Source organism: Prunus mume, linkage group LG7, assembly GCF_029339155.1.
Source record: "Prunus mume cultivar Tortuosa linkage group LG7, ASM2933915v1, whole genome shotgun sequence".
Classification (NCBI taxonomy): Eukaryota; Viridiplantae; Streptophyta; class Magnoliopsida; order Rosales; family Rosaceae; genus Prunus; species Prunus mume.
This window is the reverse complement of record NC_142704.1, coordinates 8,106,762-8,125,816: the sequence shown is the minus strand read 5'-3', so window position 1 is coordinate 8,125,816 and position 19,055 is coordinate 8,106,762. Positions and strand designations below refer to the sequence as shown.

Genomic DNA, 19,055 nt, shown 5'->3' with positions numbered 1-19,055 from the left:
AACTAAAATGGCGGGATCTGATTGGGTGAAACAATCATCATCCTATTCTGCCTTAAAAACATGCGATCTTAAAGTCTTTTAATTAACTAACTAGAATTGAAACACTGTGTGTGCGCAGAACACAGAAACAAGCGACTCCGTATTCCTCGGACTCATCGTACTTGTGTTCTGTTTGCAGTGTTAGCCTTGTCGCCTGAGAAAATAAACGAACAGAGAAAAGCCGGCCACAACCCACAATTTCTGAAATCTCATTCCTTTCACCGTTTTAGCAACTACCCACGATTTCTGGCACATTTTGGTGCATAAATAAAGTTGTCTTCTTCCTCTCGATGTCTCTGGCTCTGTCCTTTGTTATGGATTGTAGAAGGTGAAGATGCTTTTGATTTGATTGGACCCCACAAAGATTGTCACTTTCGCTCCCTGAGATCCGGTAAGAGTTTTCAATTCTTTTGATTTAGATAGAATTTTCATTTATTGGATTCTTTACTATCTACCCTGCATTTTTTGACTCTTTTATTTATGGGATTTTGTTGAAAAGTTTTACTTCTTTATTTGAATCAAGTTTTGTGGTATGGTTTTGTTCTTGATTTTGTTCAATTGTCTATGATTGTTGGTTGATTTCGAATAAATAGAAAAAGAAAAAGAAAACGGGAACAAAGGAAGCAAAAGAATTGCAGTTGGATATGATTGGATGATTTCTGTTTCGATCATTGTGGAATTCACATTGATTGAGCTTAGGGGTTGTGTTAGTCTTAGCTGAGAGGTGGGTTTGGAGGTTCCAAGTAATAAAATATTGAAACTCTCATATTCTGATTTACATTTTCTGCATATGTTCTTAAGATTTTGTTTATGCCTTCTAAACTAGTGGCTATGTTTCATTCTTGACCCGCTTGCTTATATGTGTGTCCTTGTCATTGTCTCGGTATCTTTTATTAATTCAAACCTGGAAAGTCATATACTAAGAATCACATTTATTTTTGCAAGTGATAGAAATTGTATGAAAAAGGAACGCTAAGGGGGCAAAATCTGACAAGTCTGAGGGTTCTTCAATGTCCACTTATAGAGTCTCCTATTATTCTCGAAATCCTTTTCGAATGCTCAGCCACTTCAAATCTACCCTATATTTCCTTCCATTTATTTAGCAAACGTCATAATTGTTATTGGGAATCTGAAAATACATTCAGGTACATCATGGCGACAAAGGGGAACTCAGGAGACAACAGAAGTCGAAGCTCCATGTCAGTTTTCATTGTTGCTGGTCTGTGTTGTTTCTTTTACATATTGGGTGCATGGCAGCGAAGTGGTTTTGGAAAAGGAGATAGCATAGCTTTAGAGATTACCAAACAGACAGACTGTAGTATTCTTTCCAATCTGAATTATGAGACCCATCATGTTGGGATTGATGATTCTGAAGGAGTTGTCAATGAGTTCAAACCATGCAGCGATCACTATATTGATTACACTCCCTGTCAAGATCAAATGCGAGCAATGACTTTCCCCCGAGAAAATATGAATTACAGGGAACGACACTGTCCGCCTGACGAAGAGAAGCTGCATTGCCTTATTCCAGCACCCAAAGGATATGTGACCCCGTTTCGATGGCCCCAAAGCCGCGACTATGTACCATATGCCAATGCTCCTTATAAGAGCCTGACAGTTGAGAAGGCTGTTCAGAACTGGATTCAATATGAGGGCAATGTGTTTAGGTTCCCAGGTGGTGGAACACAGTTTCCTCGTGGAGCAGATGCGTATATCAATGAACTTGCAGCTGTGATCCCAATGGACAGTGGGATGGTTAGAACTGCATTGGATACTGGATGTGGGGTAACTTAAATATCTTTTTATTTTCCTTTTTCCCTTTTTCTGATCCTTTAATCTGCTCGGCTGTTTATACTGCTATTTTCAAATACAACTGTATTCTTGCCCCTCTTTGGAACTTACATCCCAATTCTCAAGTACCTAGCAAAGTTGCAGATTGTCTGTGTTTTGAAATGCCACCTAGTACGATATTTATGTTCACCCGTTTCTATGATGGGTGCACTCTTACTTTGCTTTTGTTGTAGTATTTTTATCTAGCCAATGAAACTTATTTTTTGTGGTCTATATTTATATTTTTTCTTCTATTTGATTTATTATCCATGTTGGTTCATACTTCATAGGTTGCCAGCTGGGGTGCCTACCTGTTTAAAAAGAATGTAATAGCAATGTCATTCGCACCAAGAGACTCTCACGAAGCACAAGTTCAATTTGCTCTGGAAAGAGGTGTTCCAGCAGTTATTGGCGTTCTTGGAACTATAAAGCTGCCTTATCCATCTAGGGCCTTTGACATGGCTCACTGTTCTCGTTGCCTGATTCAATGGGGTGCAAATGGTGATGCTCATAAATTAGCCATTGATATTGATGCCTAATTACATGTATTCATGCATAAATGCAAACATACACACATAGATATATCTGTGTACCCACCTAAGTTCATATGTTAACGACCTTAATTGAGCATAGTCTAGATGTCGGCTCTGCTGAGGCTGCCTTGAATAATCAGGGCTTGTCATTTTTCCATCCAGCTTCCAAGCCACTTATCCCTGCTCATGCTGCCATATATTTATGGCATTGGACAAATGACTTGCTTTACTTTTTATTAAGTGCAGGACATTCATAAGTGATTTTGATTCCTTTTAACTAACGACATGATATCATTTATGACATGAAATTATCCTTGGACTTCTTCTGCAGATGGAATGTACATGATGGAAGTTGATCGAGTTCTTAGACCTGGTGGTTACTGGGTGCTTTCTGGTCCTCCTATTAACTGGAGAAATAATTATGTAGCATGGCAGCGTCCTAAAGAAGAACTTGAGGAAGAACAGAGGAAGATTGAAGAGATGGCAAAACTTCTTAACTGGGAAAAGAAACATGAGAAGGGTGAAATTGCCATCTGGAGGAAACAAACAAGTTTTGACTATGGTCGTGGCCGAGATCCTCAACCTACTCTGTGTGACTCCACAAACGCAGATGATGTTTGGTATGTTGTTTGATTTGATCTACTGACTCTTTTACAATTTGATTGAACATTTGTTGGCCAATTATTTTACGACTGGGAAAGTTCTATATGCACACAATCCTGCTAAGAAGAAAGAATTTTATTGAACTCATACATACTGCTGTGCACTACTTCAGTATTGACAGGGCATGAAAGTTATTGCGGAATACAGTCTCTTTTTTCTGCTTTTCTTGTCATATTTACGATTTCTTTTTTCTCTTTTGTCTTATACAGTAAAGTTTCTTCCGTAAATTTGATGAATATAGATGGAAGCAAGAGGAGAATTATAGAAAGGAATTCATAATGTCTGTAAAAATTTTGGGTAACGAAGAGATTGCATTAACTGTAGTTGAATGGTGATATAAACTTCATGTGGTGGATCCAAATTAGTTTCAGAGAAAGATTCATGTAGCTAACCTGAAGCAGTTGGAATAAGTCTGAGTTAATTTGAGAAAGAAATATACAATTTTGTAAAAAATAATTTTAGATTGCTTTGTGTTGATGTAGGATTTCTTTGTCTCTTTTTTTTTTTCAGTTATCAGTTTAGTTGGATGCATTTTTTTTGCCACGTTCCAGAGCAGAATTTAACCTTTTTCTGTTTCTTAGGTACAAGAAGATGGAGTTGTGCATAACTCCTTATCCCGAGACTTCTGATCCCAATGAGGATGCTGGTGGGGCATGGAAGCCATTTCCAGAGAGGCTCAATGCTTTACCTTTCAGAATATTTAGTGGATCCATCCCTGGAGTATCTCCTGAGACATACCAGGAGGACAATAGGTCATGGAAGAAACATGTGAATGCTTATAAGAGGACCAACAAATTACTGGATACAGGAAGGTATCGCAACATTATGGATATGAATGCCGGTCTGGGAAGTTTTGCTGCTGCTCTTGACTCTCCCAAATTGTGGGTTATGAATGTTATGCCTACTATAGCTGAGAAAGACACTTTGGGAGTTATATTCGAACGTGGACTGATAGGCATTTATCATGATTGGTAATTTTCAAACATTCCTTTTCTGTTTTGTTCCTGCTCTGTGGCAATAATTTTTCTCAGAGTGGCCTCTAATTTTGCAGAGGATGAGGATTTAAATAAACACAACCTGCATGTCAATTTTGGTGATCCTTTTGTAATTATTTTTAGTATTATCTTATTTATAAACTCAAAAAAAGCTTCCGAACTATTTTGGGCCAGCTACAAGAATTTTATTTTTCCTTTCTGATCTCTCAGGGCTCTTTTGCAAGAGCATGCTGACACATTTTGTCTTACTACTTGAACCAATCACTTGTCCAGAATGTTTCTTTTCTTTTTTCATATTTTGTTCTCTTATAAAAATTAATTTAACTGCCAAAGTAGAAAGTGGTTAGATATGGTAGAGGTAGCTTGCAGTTGTCTTTTGAAGTTCGCAGTGGATGCCCTTGGCTTTCTTAAATGCTGTTTTTTGTACATGCTATTATTGTGCGTTTGATAATATTTTTGTCTTCCACCAGGTGTGAAGCCTTCTCCACATATCCAAGGACATACGACCTTATTCATGCAAATGGTGTTTTCAGCTTGTACAAGGATAAGTAAGTTGTGTTCGACCCTGCTCCTTTCCATCGATTGCAAATGGTGTTTTTCCAATCAGTCAAAGGTACTTGATCTTTTTGTACTAATAAAAAGCCAATGCAGGTGTGATGCTGAAGACATTCTTTTGGAGATGGATCGGATTCTACGGCCTGAAGGAGCAGTGATTTTCCGTGATCACATGGATGTGCTAGTCAAGGTGAGCAAAATTGTGAGAGGAATGAGATGGAATACGAAAATGGTGGATCATGAAGATGGCCCTCTTGTTCCCGAAAAGGTACTGTTTGCTGTTAAACGGTACTGGGTTGCAGGTGAAGACAATTCTACATCCTCAGAGTGATTAAGAAACAAAAGGGACAATACCACATATTCTGGCCCTCCAGCTCCAAGCAAGGTGTGAGCCAAAGAACGTGACTTCTACAGCATTTTTGTTGATTGCCTTGTTCTTCCCCTCTCTTTGTTTGATTAATTGTTTTTTTAATTATTTTCTAGGCCCTTAAAATCACAGTTCTACAGCATTTTCTTCTAAGTCAATGTTAGTTTTTGTTCTCTTTTTTAATATTTACTTGTAGATTGACCCGTGCAACACTCGTGGATTAAAATTAATGATTTAATTTGATGTTATTATTCGATATCGAATCAATTAATAGTTTTTAATATAAAGTGTTGATTAAGGAAATTGATGATGCTCTCAAACTTCAACAATGTGGCCAATACCAAATTAGCATAACAATCACATACTACCATATCAGTGAGCAAGCAAGCATGTTATGCTTATTTCTAACTTTGGCATAATCTGTACCAAAAAGAAATGCTGCATAATCTAATAGTACTTCACATATTATAAGCAAAACAACAGTAAAGACTTTGTTTATAGTGTTCAAACTTACTAGATGAGATGACAAAGGGGATTTTTTCTTTCACTTGATTCTTATTAGATCAGTGACAAAATGAAGAGTACACGGCACTTAATGTGATGAGGGAAAGAGGTGGCCTAATTGCAATTTAGCCCAAGGATGTAGGCCCCTCCCACAAGCCTACTTATAGGAACTGGTTCTCAAGAAGCATGGTCATCTCCAATCCTCCGAAAGCTCCCTGTCATTGAAATTAGCTTTTCCCTTTGTCCAATTTTGTGCTTTCTCCCTCTGCTCAATTCTAACCGTACTCTTAAGTATCAAACTTCAAAGAAACCATGGAAGGAAAAGCTAACAACAGTGCTCATACCCGGGATGCTTCATTTTCTTCTAACATCCGCGGAGCAGAAGGGAACTTTGTCCTCGAACTTGCAGGGTCAGTTCAGACTCCCCCTCCTGCCATGACCTTGAGCCGAAAGACTGAGGAGGGAGAAATCAGCGTCTTTGGTGCTGAAAGGTATTTCAACATGATGCTGGAAGATGAGGGTCCAAGAATTGTGGACTATAACACAAGCAAACATGGGCATAATAAGAAAGAAAACAGAACTGGTCAGCACTACAACCAACCAAAGAGCAGGCCAGGAACTCCTAGTACTTGTTCTGAAGCAAGTTGGAATAGCCAAAGCGCCTTGTTACCATCTCTGAGAAACTCATCTCACAACAAGAAGAAAAAGGTAAATGGAAAGATCAAAAGCTTTTCTATTTTCAGCTGCAATGGATGCTCAGATAAGAAAGCCATTTATATTCATGAGATAAATGCTGGGCATGGAGAGCATCATGGTAAAGACGCCAGGAAGCAAAGCGTTCGAATTGATCAAAATCCTGTCAAGCAGTCTCAACCAAGATTCAAGGAAAGAGATGAGCTTTACTACTCTAGCTTTCAAACATCACACAAGGAAGAGCATTTTGCATTCACAAATTTGAATTCTAGTGCACAGAAATCTGCAGCTAAATCACAGTTGGGAGAGAAGAAAACAAAAGAAGAAGAAGACCCACGAAAGTCACTGGAGGTGTTTGGATCCCACATGATGAAGGGAGACATAGTAGCAATAAATCTGGAGAGAAGGCTCTCCATGCTAAGTTGGGATACCATTCCAAAAGCTCAAAGCCTCTCAAATGCTTTGGTGACAGGTCCGGTGATCAATGAAGATGTGGAGAGTGATGCTAGTTCAGATTTGTTTGAGATAGAGAACCTACCCGGAAGTGGACAAACACCGTTTACAAGTCACGCATCTGATGGAATGTCTGTGGCCTCCGCTGCCCAGTATGAGTCAAGTGAGACCGGCATGGAGTGGAGTGTTGTCACAGCCTGTGATGAAAAGAAACTGGCAGCAAACGGCGGAACACCTGATCCAACAACCACTGGCACAGCAGGAGTTGCTCAAAGGTTAGAATCTTCAATGGAAAAGGGGAAAGTTACAGTCTGAGACTGGCAAGAAAATTACTACGTGCAACATGCCTTTGCCTTAAGAGGGTTATGATCAAACTATGCAACTGCATTACTGTCTTTGTACATGCCAGAGTAAATGCGCAATGGAATGATGAAATATTTGAGAAAGTTTGTCAAACTTCCATCTTTATATTAATCTACAGCTAATCATTTGATTGTTCTAAGTTTGAGATAAGCTTCACTTTCTGATTTATCTTGTATATGTCTTTCATGTCTACTTGTTGATTAAATAAAGATGACAGAAAACTTTTGGTGGGTAATATTAAAACCATACATTCAAAGAAGAACCAACCTTATCAAGTTCAAATTGACAGTCTCACTACTGCCAAATCTATCTCATCAGTGAACATATCTTAAATATCCTTGTGTCACTCAAAGGCAAAACAGCCTAGAAACACTGAAAAGAGAGATTCCAGATTTTTGGGCCATTTACACCAAAAGATTAATGATAGACCACAACCGACCTTGTCCAACATATTTTCTGACTTTTCAGTTCTAATTTTATCTTTGTTTTCTTGATTTACAAGTGGGTAGCCATTCATGTTTTGGATCTTTTTAACGACTTTAACAGAAGCTGCTTTTGGCAAGCCACCTTTGCCTCACTTATGACTTCTATCTTTATAATTCCATAAATCTGTATCTCAAATCTAAGAGACTGAAGGCCCTACAAATGCAGCTCATGCTTGAGAAAGTGCTAACACTCAATTAGTCAGGTTGCCATAAGCTTTCTTTGCAGCCCGACATGGGCACATTATTGAGAGAAAAAGAAAATATATTACAACTTACCAGAGTCAGAGAAAAGCTTCTGTCATGTCAATGGACCCTGCATTAAACATGAAACCACACAGAGACAAAGCAATGAAATTTCATCAACTTTTTAAGGGGCTTGTAGCTCAATTGGTTAAGAGCATTTATCCATGCATCTGAGGTTCTAGATATCACCATTATCACTTGTATCAAAAGAAGATGTCGCCTTTATCTTTTTTTTATGATTTGACTTGATATAGAGATTTGAAACTCTCAATGGCGATATAATTAATTAGAAAGATGGACCATTGAGGAATGTCATCATAATGACCCGTCCAACACATGATCTGATATGAGCAAGTTGGGTGGCAACATTTAATTCTGTAGCCATCTTACAACCAAAGGTGGATCCCATAGTCACTTCTCTCCTTTTCACACAACAGAAACTAGGTTGGGCATCTACATAGACAAGATGTTCTTTAGCCAATACTATCTTAAAGGAAAGAACAACAGCAAAAGTCTCTGTACAAGCCCATGCCTAAAAGCTATAAAATGGCACTATGGATTGACAGGGATACATGGACAGCAAATGCAAGAATTTGCTGCTCATCTTCAATGGTGGCAGCTGCAATTTCTGATAATTTAGTTCATATGCTTTGCCTTCCTGAAAGTTCTTGCAATTTCTTACAAAAAATAGTTGAGCTACCAACTTAGTTATTTAGTGATATTTGGATAACAAAACAAAATGTTCACATATATTTGCTAAAATATGAAAACTATGAGAGAATATTTGTTTGTGGGAATTTTCTGTGTATTCTTCTCCTTGTAGGAGGTCATATTTATAATACAATGAAACCTGAATGGGCAAGTAAATAATAAATTCCTAAATTTATTTACAATAGGAAATCAAAAATTAAAGTAAATCAATTATAATTATAATAGGAATTCTTGGTGTGTAAGGAAAGTAAGTCAAGATCCACAAGTCACGCCAACACTCCCCCTCACGTTGGTGCATAGATGTCGCCAATGCCCAACTGATCCAGTGAATTGTGGAATGCTTCACTGGAAATCGCCTTTGTCAAAATATCCGCCAATTGATCCTCGGATTTCACAAAAGGAAACTGAAACACTTTAGCCTCAAGCTTCTGTTTGATGAAGTGTCGATCCACCTCAACATGTTTAGTATGATCATGCTGAACCGGATTCTGTGCAATGGCTATAGCAGCCTTGTTGTCACAAAAGAGATTCATTGTAGATGTAGGTTTATACCCAAGTTCAGTAAGCAACTTTCTTAACCAAAGAAGTTCACAATCCCTTTAGTCATGCCTCTGAACTCGGCTTTTGCACTGGATAAAGCTACTACATTCTGTTTCTTACTCCTCCATGTCACCAAATTACCTCCCACGAATGTGAAGTAACCCGATGTGGATTTTCTATCATTACATTACCTGCCCAATCTGCATCTGAATAACCATCAATATTTAGATGACCATGCTTTGAGAATATAAGTCCTTTTCCAGGTGCAGACTTCAAATATCTAAGTATCCGAAGAACTGCATTCATGTGGTCTTCACTTGGAGAGTGCATAAATTGACTGCAACGCTAACTGCATAAGCAATGTCTAGTCGAGTATGTGACAAATAGATCAATCTTCCCACTAACCTTTGGTATCTTTCTTTGTTAGTTGGAACTTGATCCGGATATTCTCCAAGATGATGATTCTGAACAAAAGGATGTCCGCAGGTTTGCAATCTAGCATTCATGTGTCTGTCAACAAGTCCAAGACATATTTCCTTTGAGAGAGAAATATGCCTTACTGCGATTGAGCCACCTCAATTCCCAAGAAATACTTGAGTCCACCTAGATCCTTCATCTCAAACTCTGTAGACAGATAGTCTTGTAGCTGTGATATTTCCTGTTTATCATTCCCAGTAATAATCATATCATCAACATAAATTATTAATGCTGTTACCTTCCCTTTCCGATGTTTCAAGAACAGTATGATCAGAGTTGCACCTTTGTTTGAAACCATTGTTCTTCATTGCCATGGTGAACTGTCCAAACCATGCACGTGGTGACTGTTTCAACCCATACAATATTTTTCATAACCTGCAAACTGTTCCAGTCTGAGTAGTATTATAACCAGGAGGAATGTCCATGTACACCTCCTCCGTGAGTTCGCCATGTAGAAAAGCATTCTTTACATCAAGCTGGTGTAGTAGCCAATCCAAATTAGCTACAAGGGACAATAAGACTCTGATGGTGTTTAACTTTGCAACTGGAGCAAAAGTTTCTTCATAGTCTATACCATAGGTCTGTGTGTACCATTTTGCCACAAGTCTTGCCTTGTATCGCTCGATAGATCCATCTGCATTGTGTTTTATAGTAAACACCCATCTATATCCGATAGTCTTTTTTTCTCGTGGTATAGTCTCCAATGTCTAAGTATGATTTTTCTCAAGAGCTTTCATCTCCTCTTTTATAACTTGGACCCACTTAGGATCTTTCAATGCTTCAAAGACATTGGTTGGAATATGGATAGCAGACAACTGATGCACAAAAGCCTTGAGTGGTTCAGACAGCTTCTCAGTGGATACATGATTTGCAATTGGATACTTGGATGTCTTGCCAATATTAGGTGAATAGCGGTTTGGTAGCTTCCCACGATTTTGCCTGAAAGGTAATTGATATTCAATAGTTTTATCCTCTAAATGCACAAGTCTAGTAAGAGTAGTCACCTCAAGGATATTCTCAGGAGATTGGTCTGTTGGTACTGTTGAGTTAGAGAGGGGGTCTTCATCTTGTTGTTCTGTATTGTCTGTAGGTGTGAGACTCGGATCAGAAATATCTTCGTATGGATCAAGTGGGTCAGGTAATTGATCGCTATGAATAGGAGATTGGTCGTTTTTTGGCATAGAGTAATCTTGTGCTCCAAACTCAGGATGATCAATCATTTCTGTACATATGAGAATTTCTTCGTTTTCCAAGTTGCTCCAATTCTGCTCTTCACTTCATATCTCCTCCTGAAGCGTAGAATTGGATGATGGGTCATGGAAGAACAATTCAGATTTCAGAAAGGTCACATCCAAAGTGATATAGGTACGTCGGGTAGGAGGGTGATAACAACAGTAGCCTTTCGATTGGTGACATAACCCACAAAAACACAACAGCGCACAGGAATCAAGTTTTCTCGTTGATTTTTGTGGAGATGAACAAGCGACACATCCAAAGATTCGGGTGTGAGTACCAAAAGCAGAGGCGAGGTCTGTGTTGCGCAAGCACCTGTAAGGGAGTTTTAAAGGTCAATACACCAGAAGGCATGCGGTTGATTAGGTGAACTGCAATGACAATAGCATCATCCCAGTGATGGCGAGGAACATGAGCGCCAATCAGAAGTGCTCGGCGGTTTCAAGAAGATGTCGATTCTTTCGTTCAGCAACACCATTTTGTTGCGGTGTCTGAGGACAAGTCGTCTCATGAATAATTCCATGTTATTGGAAGTAAGTCTGAAAGTCATGATTGACAAATTCTCCACCATTGTCGGAGCGAAGAATCTGGATTTGAGCATTAAACTGAGTTTTCATCGGTTTATGGAAGGATGAAAACAGGAAAACACCGTTTTATTCTTCACAAATAAAGCCATGTCATCCGTGTACAATCATCTATGAACGTGACAAACCATCGAACACCAAAAGGAGCAGTGATAGGTGAAGGTCCCCAAACATCAGAGTGAATTAACGTAAATGGAGTAGTACACTTGTTTGTACTCAACGGGTAGGGCACACGATGACTCTTGGCCAAAATACAAGTATCACATGTGAAGTCGGAGTCCTTGAAACCTGAGAATAAATCTGGTATAAGATGCTTCATATAACTAAAAGACGGATGTCTCAATCGACATGCCACAACCAGATTTGCTTTTGTTTGTTATCAAAGGGATCGTCACACTGTTAGCCATGCCAGGACTGAAGTCATCGACATAATATAGCCCCCTCTCTTAGTACCACGACCAAGAATCTCCTTAGTGTGAATATCCTGAAGCAAACAAAAACTCGGGTAAATGAGTACACAACAATTCAATTGTTCAGTAAGCTGACTAACGGACAACAATTTAGTGGATAAAGATGGAACAAGTAAAGTATTAGACAGTGTGAGAGAGGATGAAAGTGCAACAGTGCCAGCCCCTGTCACAGGATAAGTAACACCATTGGCATTTGCAATACAGGTTCGTCGAGGTTGTGTAGTATTCAGAAAATCATCAGGACCAAACGTCATATGATCAGTTGCACCGGAATCAATTATCCAACTCCTGGAATCAATCTTAGCGAAGTATGGAATCCATAACCAGTACCATTACTGGTCATATTGCGTTGTCCTCGATCTTTAAGAGTAGCCCACCAATTGGGATAGCCATGCAATTTAAAACAAATCTCACGAGTGTGTCTCGGATCACCACAATATTCACAATCTGGTCCATGTGTCGGGGTCATTAGTCGAGAAGTCATAATCAGTGCACCGGAAGATGTATAGGATACAGGTTTAGTAGGAATTGGATTGGGATCTGAGTCGAGTCGGGTCGAAGTCGGGATCGGGTGCGAATCAAAGATAAATTTGGGGTCGGGTCGAGTCATCATCGGAGTGGGGTCGAGGTCGTTGTCGGAGTCGGAGTCAAGGTCGTCGTCGTCGTCATAGTCGAGGTCGGGTCGGGTCGTCAAAAGAGGATCCTAATTCAGGATTAGATTCGGGGCCAAAGTCTGCATCTGTAGGAGCTGAGCCATCTGGGCACTCAACTCGGCTATGGTTGGTTGAGAAGGAGAGAAGGAGTCGGTGGTGCTACCTCTATAAGGGATGAAAAAATCACCAACCCCCATAGCGGTGGTGGGGGTGTGAAACTAGAGTCAGCAATTCCAAGATCGCCACTCTGATACCATGCTAAAATATGAAAACTATGAGAGAATATTTGTTTGTGAGAATTTTCTGTATATTCTTCTCCTTGTAGGAGGTCATATTTATAATACAACGAAACCTGAATGGGCAAGTAAATAATAAATTCCTAAATCTATTTACAATAGGAAATCAAGAATTAAAGTAAATCAATTATAATTATAATAGGAATTCTTGGTGTGTAAGGAAAGTAAGTCAATATCCACAAGTCACGCCAACAATATTATCTATCTACCAAAGTTGGTACATTTCATTTGTTCATTTGTCTCTGTAATAATATCATCTACCTAAATGTTTGACGTTTGGTGCTTATTTTCTATGAAATGAAACCGAATATTCATCCCTACACAACAGTAGACTATGGGGTCACTTACTAATATGACTCATGCAAATTATATATAAGTGACTAGAAAAAACACTTTGATTGGCTTTATCATATAACTTTTGATATGTAGCGTTGCTGCCTACGATCATCTAAGGGCGCAGGGAGTTACCATCCTATCTGATCAATATTCTAATTGAACATCAGATCAAAAGCTAGAAAGTAGAGAGAGAGATGGCAGAGGAAAACAAAGTGACCCTATATGGAATGTGGGCAAGCCCTTATGTTAAGAGGGTGGAATTGGCTCTCAGACTCAAGGTCATACCCTATGATTATGTGGAGGAAGATTTGAGGAACAAAAGCCCATTGCTCTTCAAATTGAATCATGTTCATCAGAAAGTTCCAGTTCTTGTCCACAATGGAAAAGGAATTGTTCAGTCTCTTGTCATCCTTGAATACATCGATGAAACACTGGGAAAGCGGCTCTCGACTTGTAGAAGATCCCAAGTTCGCTTCTGGGCAAGCTTTATGCAAAAAGTACATTAACTTTAAAAAAAAAAAAATTGTTGTTTTGTGCAGGTGTATAAGAGCATGGTCTCAGTTGTCAAAACCAATGGAGACGCACAAGATAAAACCATGAAACAAGTGATTGAGACAATGAAGTTACTTGAAGAGGGATTGAACCAGATGGCTTGAAGAGGGATTGAAGGGTTCCTAATTCATTTGACATAAAAAAATGTGGGACTGCTAGAGGTGGTCATTTTTTTTCACATTTTGGCTCATATGAAGCTCAGGAAGAAGCCCTTGGACTGAAGTATATAAACCCTGAGAAGACTCCGCTAATTTATTCCTCCATAACAGCTCTGAGTGCAGAGTGAGAAGGTGGTGGCTTTCATCAAGTTCATTACAGGAAATGCCCTCAAATCTTCTGCAGAGTGACCATTTAGTGGTATTGTTGAGTTGTGTTTGCTTCTTGTTGTCAATCACTCTGTTTTCTTTCGTGTTTGTGGCCCGTTTTAGAGTCTCAAATAATGGGAGCAAGAATCCGGCTGCTACTTGGGTTCTGCTGACCAATGTTGACTAATTTGTTGTAGAAGAATAAAACGTACCACGACCTAGCTTTATGTGATTAATAAATAAGAAGATTCACTATTATACTAAATATAAGGGATTAAATTATTTTAAAAAATCCTATATAAGATGAAGTTTATAAAAACACTCCAAATTTTTTTTTAACTTTTTATAAATTAAAAAACTGTCATTGATTTCTTAAAAGTAACGGCCCACTCGAACAAAAAGACAAAAAATTTGCAGAGGCCCATACTGTTCGTTCTGATCGACGGTGTTCGACTTCTCAGTCCTCACTCTTCTCTTCTGAAATGGGTAACCCCCACCAGTTCATCATCTTGTTTCACCGGTAAGCCTTCCAATTCTCCATTTTTTTTACTTCATTAGATGGACCTTATGCCACGGAAGTAGCGATAACTTGGATTCTATCTGTCATATTAACGGTGTTCGAAAAATCGGCCTAGGCGGAGGGACAACGCCTAGGCGTTAGATTTCATCCTAATCGTTAGGGGTAGGCACCAGGGAGTTAGGCGGCGCCTGGGCGGGTCGGGTGGCTGCTTCTCTACTCTTCTCGATTTTTTTTACTTCAAGTAGATGGACCTTATGCCATGGAAGTAGCGATAATTTGTTTTAAAAGAAAATTTGGATTCTTTCTGTCATATTAGGATGGTTGGAATGGAAGACATCAAGCAATTAAAATGAGAGAATGAAACCATTGAATTTTAAAGATAGGTTTAACTACACTTTTTGGAATTTGAAGCAGATGAAACCCCAATTTTTTTTATTATTATTTTTTTTTTTGAACTCTTGAGTATTAAAGAAACTAAATCTCCCAGTGTTAGAAATCAAAGGAAAAGATTGTGTTCCTTTATCAAAAGATCTTGTTGGGAAAGGAGAGAAATCAACGTTTTTGGTATTTAGTGAATGTATAACTGCAAAAATGAATAATAAAAAATTTGTCTGGTTCTAAGTTTGTAATGCTTCATTTGAATATCAGAATTGTAAAGTATTTGTGGACTTGTGGGAAGTTACTAATTGATTTTTTAATCAGTCAGAATTTGTGTGGGGATGGGGAGCTATTGGGTGAAGCTCCTCACACAAATCAGGTATGATCATAGAGTAAAGATGTTATAGAAGTAATATTCATGGCTAGTGGGTGAAGCTCAAATTTTGGTATGTAATCATATGAATGGCATTTAAATTTAATAAATTCCATGTAAGAAAGTAAATTTTCAAGTGTTGGCCTCTTATTTTCTTGCTAAAGTCTTCCATATCTTACCTATGATGCCTTGGATCCAAATGTGTGGTGTTCTCTCCTCCTCCTTCCCTCGTTTCTATGTTTTTCATTATGATTGGAATTAGGCGATGAATAGTATTTCACACTATTGACCTCTTTAGAACAACTGGTCTGTGTCATCCACATAGTTGTTTTGATTTGATTGTACTTGGTGTTTAGGATTGAGGATGTTCACTGGATTTTAGATGGACATCTCATTCATCCTCCTTGTAGCTCTTCTTTAATTAATAAAATTTGTGTTTTTGAGAAGGAAAAAAAAGGATTGCTTAGTTTGAGATTGTATGTCTTACCCTTTTCTTTTGGCCTTTACATCATTTGCGTTGTAACACTAAGGAAAATAGGACTGCACCTTGTAATAGCCAAATTTTATTCAAATAGGATTGCGACTTCTTAACGTGCATTCCCCCACCCCACTAGTTTATTGTTTTATTTTGTCCTCGAAAAGAAAATTCTGACATGTCATATTTTGATAATTGGTGAATCAGAGGCAGTTAGCCTTTTGGCCTTTAATCTATGTAGTTGTCATTATTCTGTTCCTCTTTCCTTGTAAGCTTTAGTTCTTATTTCTAGGATAATGGTTTGGTTTCAAAATTATAATTTCCTGTGCAATTTGCAGACTATGCTCTATGAATGCTTGAAAGATTTGAGTATGGGAAGCAAATTACAAAATCCAAATTTTCATATTGATATTTCTATTGAGGGAGTCATGCTTAGAGGAGTGGCTGGTGGTATGTACCTTGCTTGTACTTTGACCTTCTTTGTTCTATTGATAGTTCTATTATTGAATTCATTATTTTCTTTTGGGTGATTAATACTTGCATTTTGTTGTCAGGTATTAGTGCATATCTTCTTGTTGGGTAATTTTTCTTTCATTAGGCAGATAGTGGTCAGCACTTATATGAATTATGATCAGATTGTTGTTGGTAGCTTTTGCTGGTCTAACAGTGTATAGAATACTGATTGTTTGTATGTCTCACCCTTTTATTTTTGCCTTTACATCATTTGCTTCGTACCACTGGGAAAATGGGATTGCAACTCCTAATAACCAAAATTTACTCAATTAGAATTGCAACTTCTTAACATGCATTCACCACACTATTTTCTTGTTTTACTTTGCCCCAGCAAGGAAAATTCAGACGTACCATCTTTTGATCTTTAGTGTACTTACTGTTACCTGAACAAGGCTTGACAAGTCAGGTGTTCTGCATGTGAACACTGATCACATAGGTGCACAGGTACAAGCACCATTTATCTTTTGTATCATTCAGGGTTTCTACAATCCTATTGCTGTTTTATCAATGCCCCCTTGACTACCATTTTGGTTAAATGTCATCGAATAACAACTCTCGGGGACAAAATTGAGGGGCTATTGTCAGAAAATTAACTTAAGGAAATTTTGCACTGATTGTTATTTCGAACTGACCTTTCGACATTTTCGGCAAAAAAGGGGAAGGGAAATTCTATATGGCAATTTTCCTTTCAATCTGGTATATTTGATATGGGCCTAACATTCATGAGTAAACTTTGTATACAGTATATGGTTGTATTAGTCATTGGCTGACAGTCAGATGTGATAGCAAAAGGATTTTCTGATTTCAATCTAATGTTTGTAGTGAACTTTAGGTACAATGAATGGTTGAATGCAATTAGTTGCGTATGGATGGCTGAAGATGCACAAGGGATGTTCAGAGGTAGCAGTCCAGCTTCAGATCCTACTTTTATGGTTGTGGAATTTGTTGGAGACCATTTCAAAGAAGGATTAAGAACACGCATAAAGTTGCTAGCATGTTGGTAGAGAAGAAGAATTGCCTCCCGAATGGATGCCGTGATAAACTTCATTGATTTTTTATTTTTTTCCTGTCATATCTATTTTGTTCAACTGGTTGGGGTTTTTACATGCATCCAAGTAATAATTTGGACGACAATTTTAGTACTGTTTTCATGTAATATATAGATATACATATAAAGATAATAAAAAGAAGGTTTAATGTTCTTTTTCTTTTTGGCGACCAAATATCATCGAGCCTGTGGGAGGAGAGAATTAAAGTTCCTTTTCCAGATTTAGCGACAGTTTTTCCATTCGCTGCGAATACAAGGTTCAGCAACAGTTAGCGACGATTTTTATCGCCGCTAATTCAAAAACCGTCAAGAACCGTAGCTATAAAGCAAAAAGGTCGTAAAAAAGCATTGTTGTCATATATTGGTTTACATGGTGTTTTTCTTTCTGTTTTCATATAGAATTCTTTCTTACTTCCGCTAAAATGTTACTGGCAATTTGATAAGTAACGTAGAAGCTGCAAAAAACTTGATTCCACAAATACCACATTTCAATAATTGAGAATTAAGTGACAATTGCACTGTTAACAAGCCGCAAAGAAAAGCCAATTATTTGGAGTAAATTCCACATTTTGATGCTTCTTAGTTTGACTTTGGGTTTGAAATATAATTCTTGTAAAATAGATATTAGCATTTTCATGAAAAACCACCTTGGGACAAGAACTTTTTATTCCTAAGTTTCATACAATTGGACTTCATATTTAAATTAATTTTTTAGTTTCGGATTAATAATTTTTTATTAATTCAGATTAGTTTAAATAACTGTTTTTACCAGTTGTAACCCTTCTGATAAGGTTTCAGATGTTTATTTAAGTCTAAAAAACCCTCATTGGTTATGTACAATAAAAGCATTATACAAGCACATGCATATTGTCTGAGAGAAAAACAAACGAAGTTCGCAAGATTCTAAGTCCTAGTGCTACAGGGCTTAGAATATAGATAGTTGAATCCTAGGAAACAGTCACTTGTAGAACTTCAAGCACCAAGAAAGGGTGAAATTACTGTCTTTAGGACATTGTATCAAATATGCAAGCATCTATCTCAAATCCAAGTCAGTTTTCATTTATTTGTTGTTTACTGTATTTCAATTTGCAATTCATTTTAAATTTCAATTTTGTTGGCAAATATATCGTTGATATATAAATATTTTTATCAGTTACTGATTGTTGGTTTTCCAACATTTCTTCACATCCAACAATATGAGGAGTATTATCTTGCTCAATTACATCAGAATTGTCTATGTTATGTATCTTTTCCATGAGCAATTTGTCTTATTAGAGCATTCACAATGGACTCCCTAAACCAACTCCTTAGACAAATTTTAGGGAGGAATCGTAAAAATTCAACTCCAACCACGCTCCCTATCCACCTCCTAAAATAGGGAGTCCTCTAGGAGCTCCTAAGTCTGATGAGAGAGAAAGGACTCCTAGTGACTCCCTATAATTTAATGCTGCTTTATTTTATGAGTAGTTCAAACCTGTATTTAATGTTAACTATATTTTATTTTATTTTTTAATAGAGATGGACCAATCAAAAAAGAGTTATAGCATTTATGACTCTCCAAATTAAGGAGTACGGTTGGAGTTAAATTTTTTTAGAGAGCTCATAAAATAGCTTTGTTATATTCTTAGCCAAATTTTAGCTAAGAAATAGAGAGCATCATTATGGATGCGCTTATTCCAAGATATGAAGCTGCCTTTAATATTAGGGAGTTTCACTAAAACACCCAAAATGGGGGTTGAAATTATAAAAAAACCCAAGCACTATTTAAACATATAAACACACCCAAAACCCATCATTACACACACTCAAAACCCATTTATAAACACACCCAAAAAGTTGACTTTGGGGTTGATTTTGGGTGTGTTTCT

The 19,055-nt window shown here is 37.7% G+C and overlaps 3 protein-coding genes and 1 pseudogene across 16 annotated transcripts; all 4 read left to right on the top strand.

The window, feature by feature from the left end:
• The first annotated feature begins 41 nt into the window (after positions 1–41).
• LOC103338525 (putative methyltransferase PMT2) lies at positions 42–5,238 on the top strand. Its single transcript, XM_008241737.3, has 7 exons — positions 42–430; positions 1,185–1,824; positions 2,160–2,370; positions 2,734–3,022; positions 3,647–4,036; positions 4,531–4,608; positions 4,712–5,238. Exons 2-7 carry the CDS (start codon positions 1,192–1,194, stop codon positions 4,944–4,946), a joined length of 1,836 nt encoding a protein of 611 aa, XP_008239959.2. The 5' UTR covers positions 42–430; positions 1,185–1,191; the 3' UTR covers positions 4,947–5,238.
• Positions 5,239–5,369: 131 nt separating this feature from the next.
• Positions 5,370–7,230, top strand: LOC103338526 (protein PHYTOCHROME KINASE SUBSTRATE 1-like). Its single transcript, XM_008241738.3, has one exon. It carries the CDS (start codon positions 5,799–5,801, stop codon positions 6,945–6,947), a length of 1,149 nt encoding a protein of 382 aa, XP_008239960.2. The 5' UTR covers positions 5,370–5,798; the 3' UTR covers positions 6,948–7,230.
• Positions 7,231–13,217: 5,987 nt separating this feature from the next.
• On the top strand, positions 13,218–13,861 carry LOC107881579 (glutathione S-transferase U9 pseudogene; annotated as a pseudogene).
• Positions 13,862–14,238: 377 nt separating this feature from the next.
• Positions 14,239–17,347, top strand: LOC103338527 (uncharacterized). Of its 14 annotated transcripts, none has more exons than XR_016128437.1 (6): positions 14,239–14,400; positions 15,103–15,157; positions 15,965–16,076; positions 16,181–16,205; positions 16,471–16,583; positions 16,972–17,347. XR_016128437.1 is itself a non-coding variant. In XM_089055625.1 (5 exons), the coding sequence occupies exons 1-5, from the start codon at positions 14,363–14,365 to the stop codon at positions 16,969–16,971; spliced, it is 240 nt and encodes a 79-aa protein (XP_088911751.1). In that variant the 5' UTR covers positions 14,239–14,362; the 3' UTR covers positions 16,972–17,347. The 14 variants fall into 14 exon arrangements, 3 of the variants coding, with proteins under 3 accessions (XP_088911751.1, XP_088911750.1, XP_008239962.2); XR_016128438.1 differs by having other exon boundaries at positions 16,962–17,347; XR_016128445.1 differs by lacking the exon at positions 16,471–16,583 and having other exon boundaries at positions 15,103–15,224.
• Positions 17,348–19,055: the final 1,708 nt, after the last annotated feature.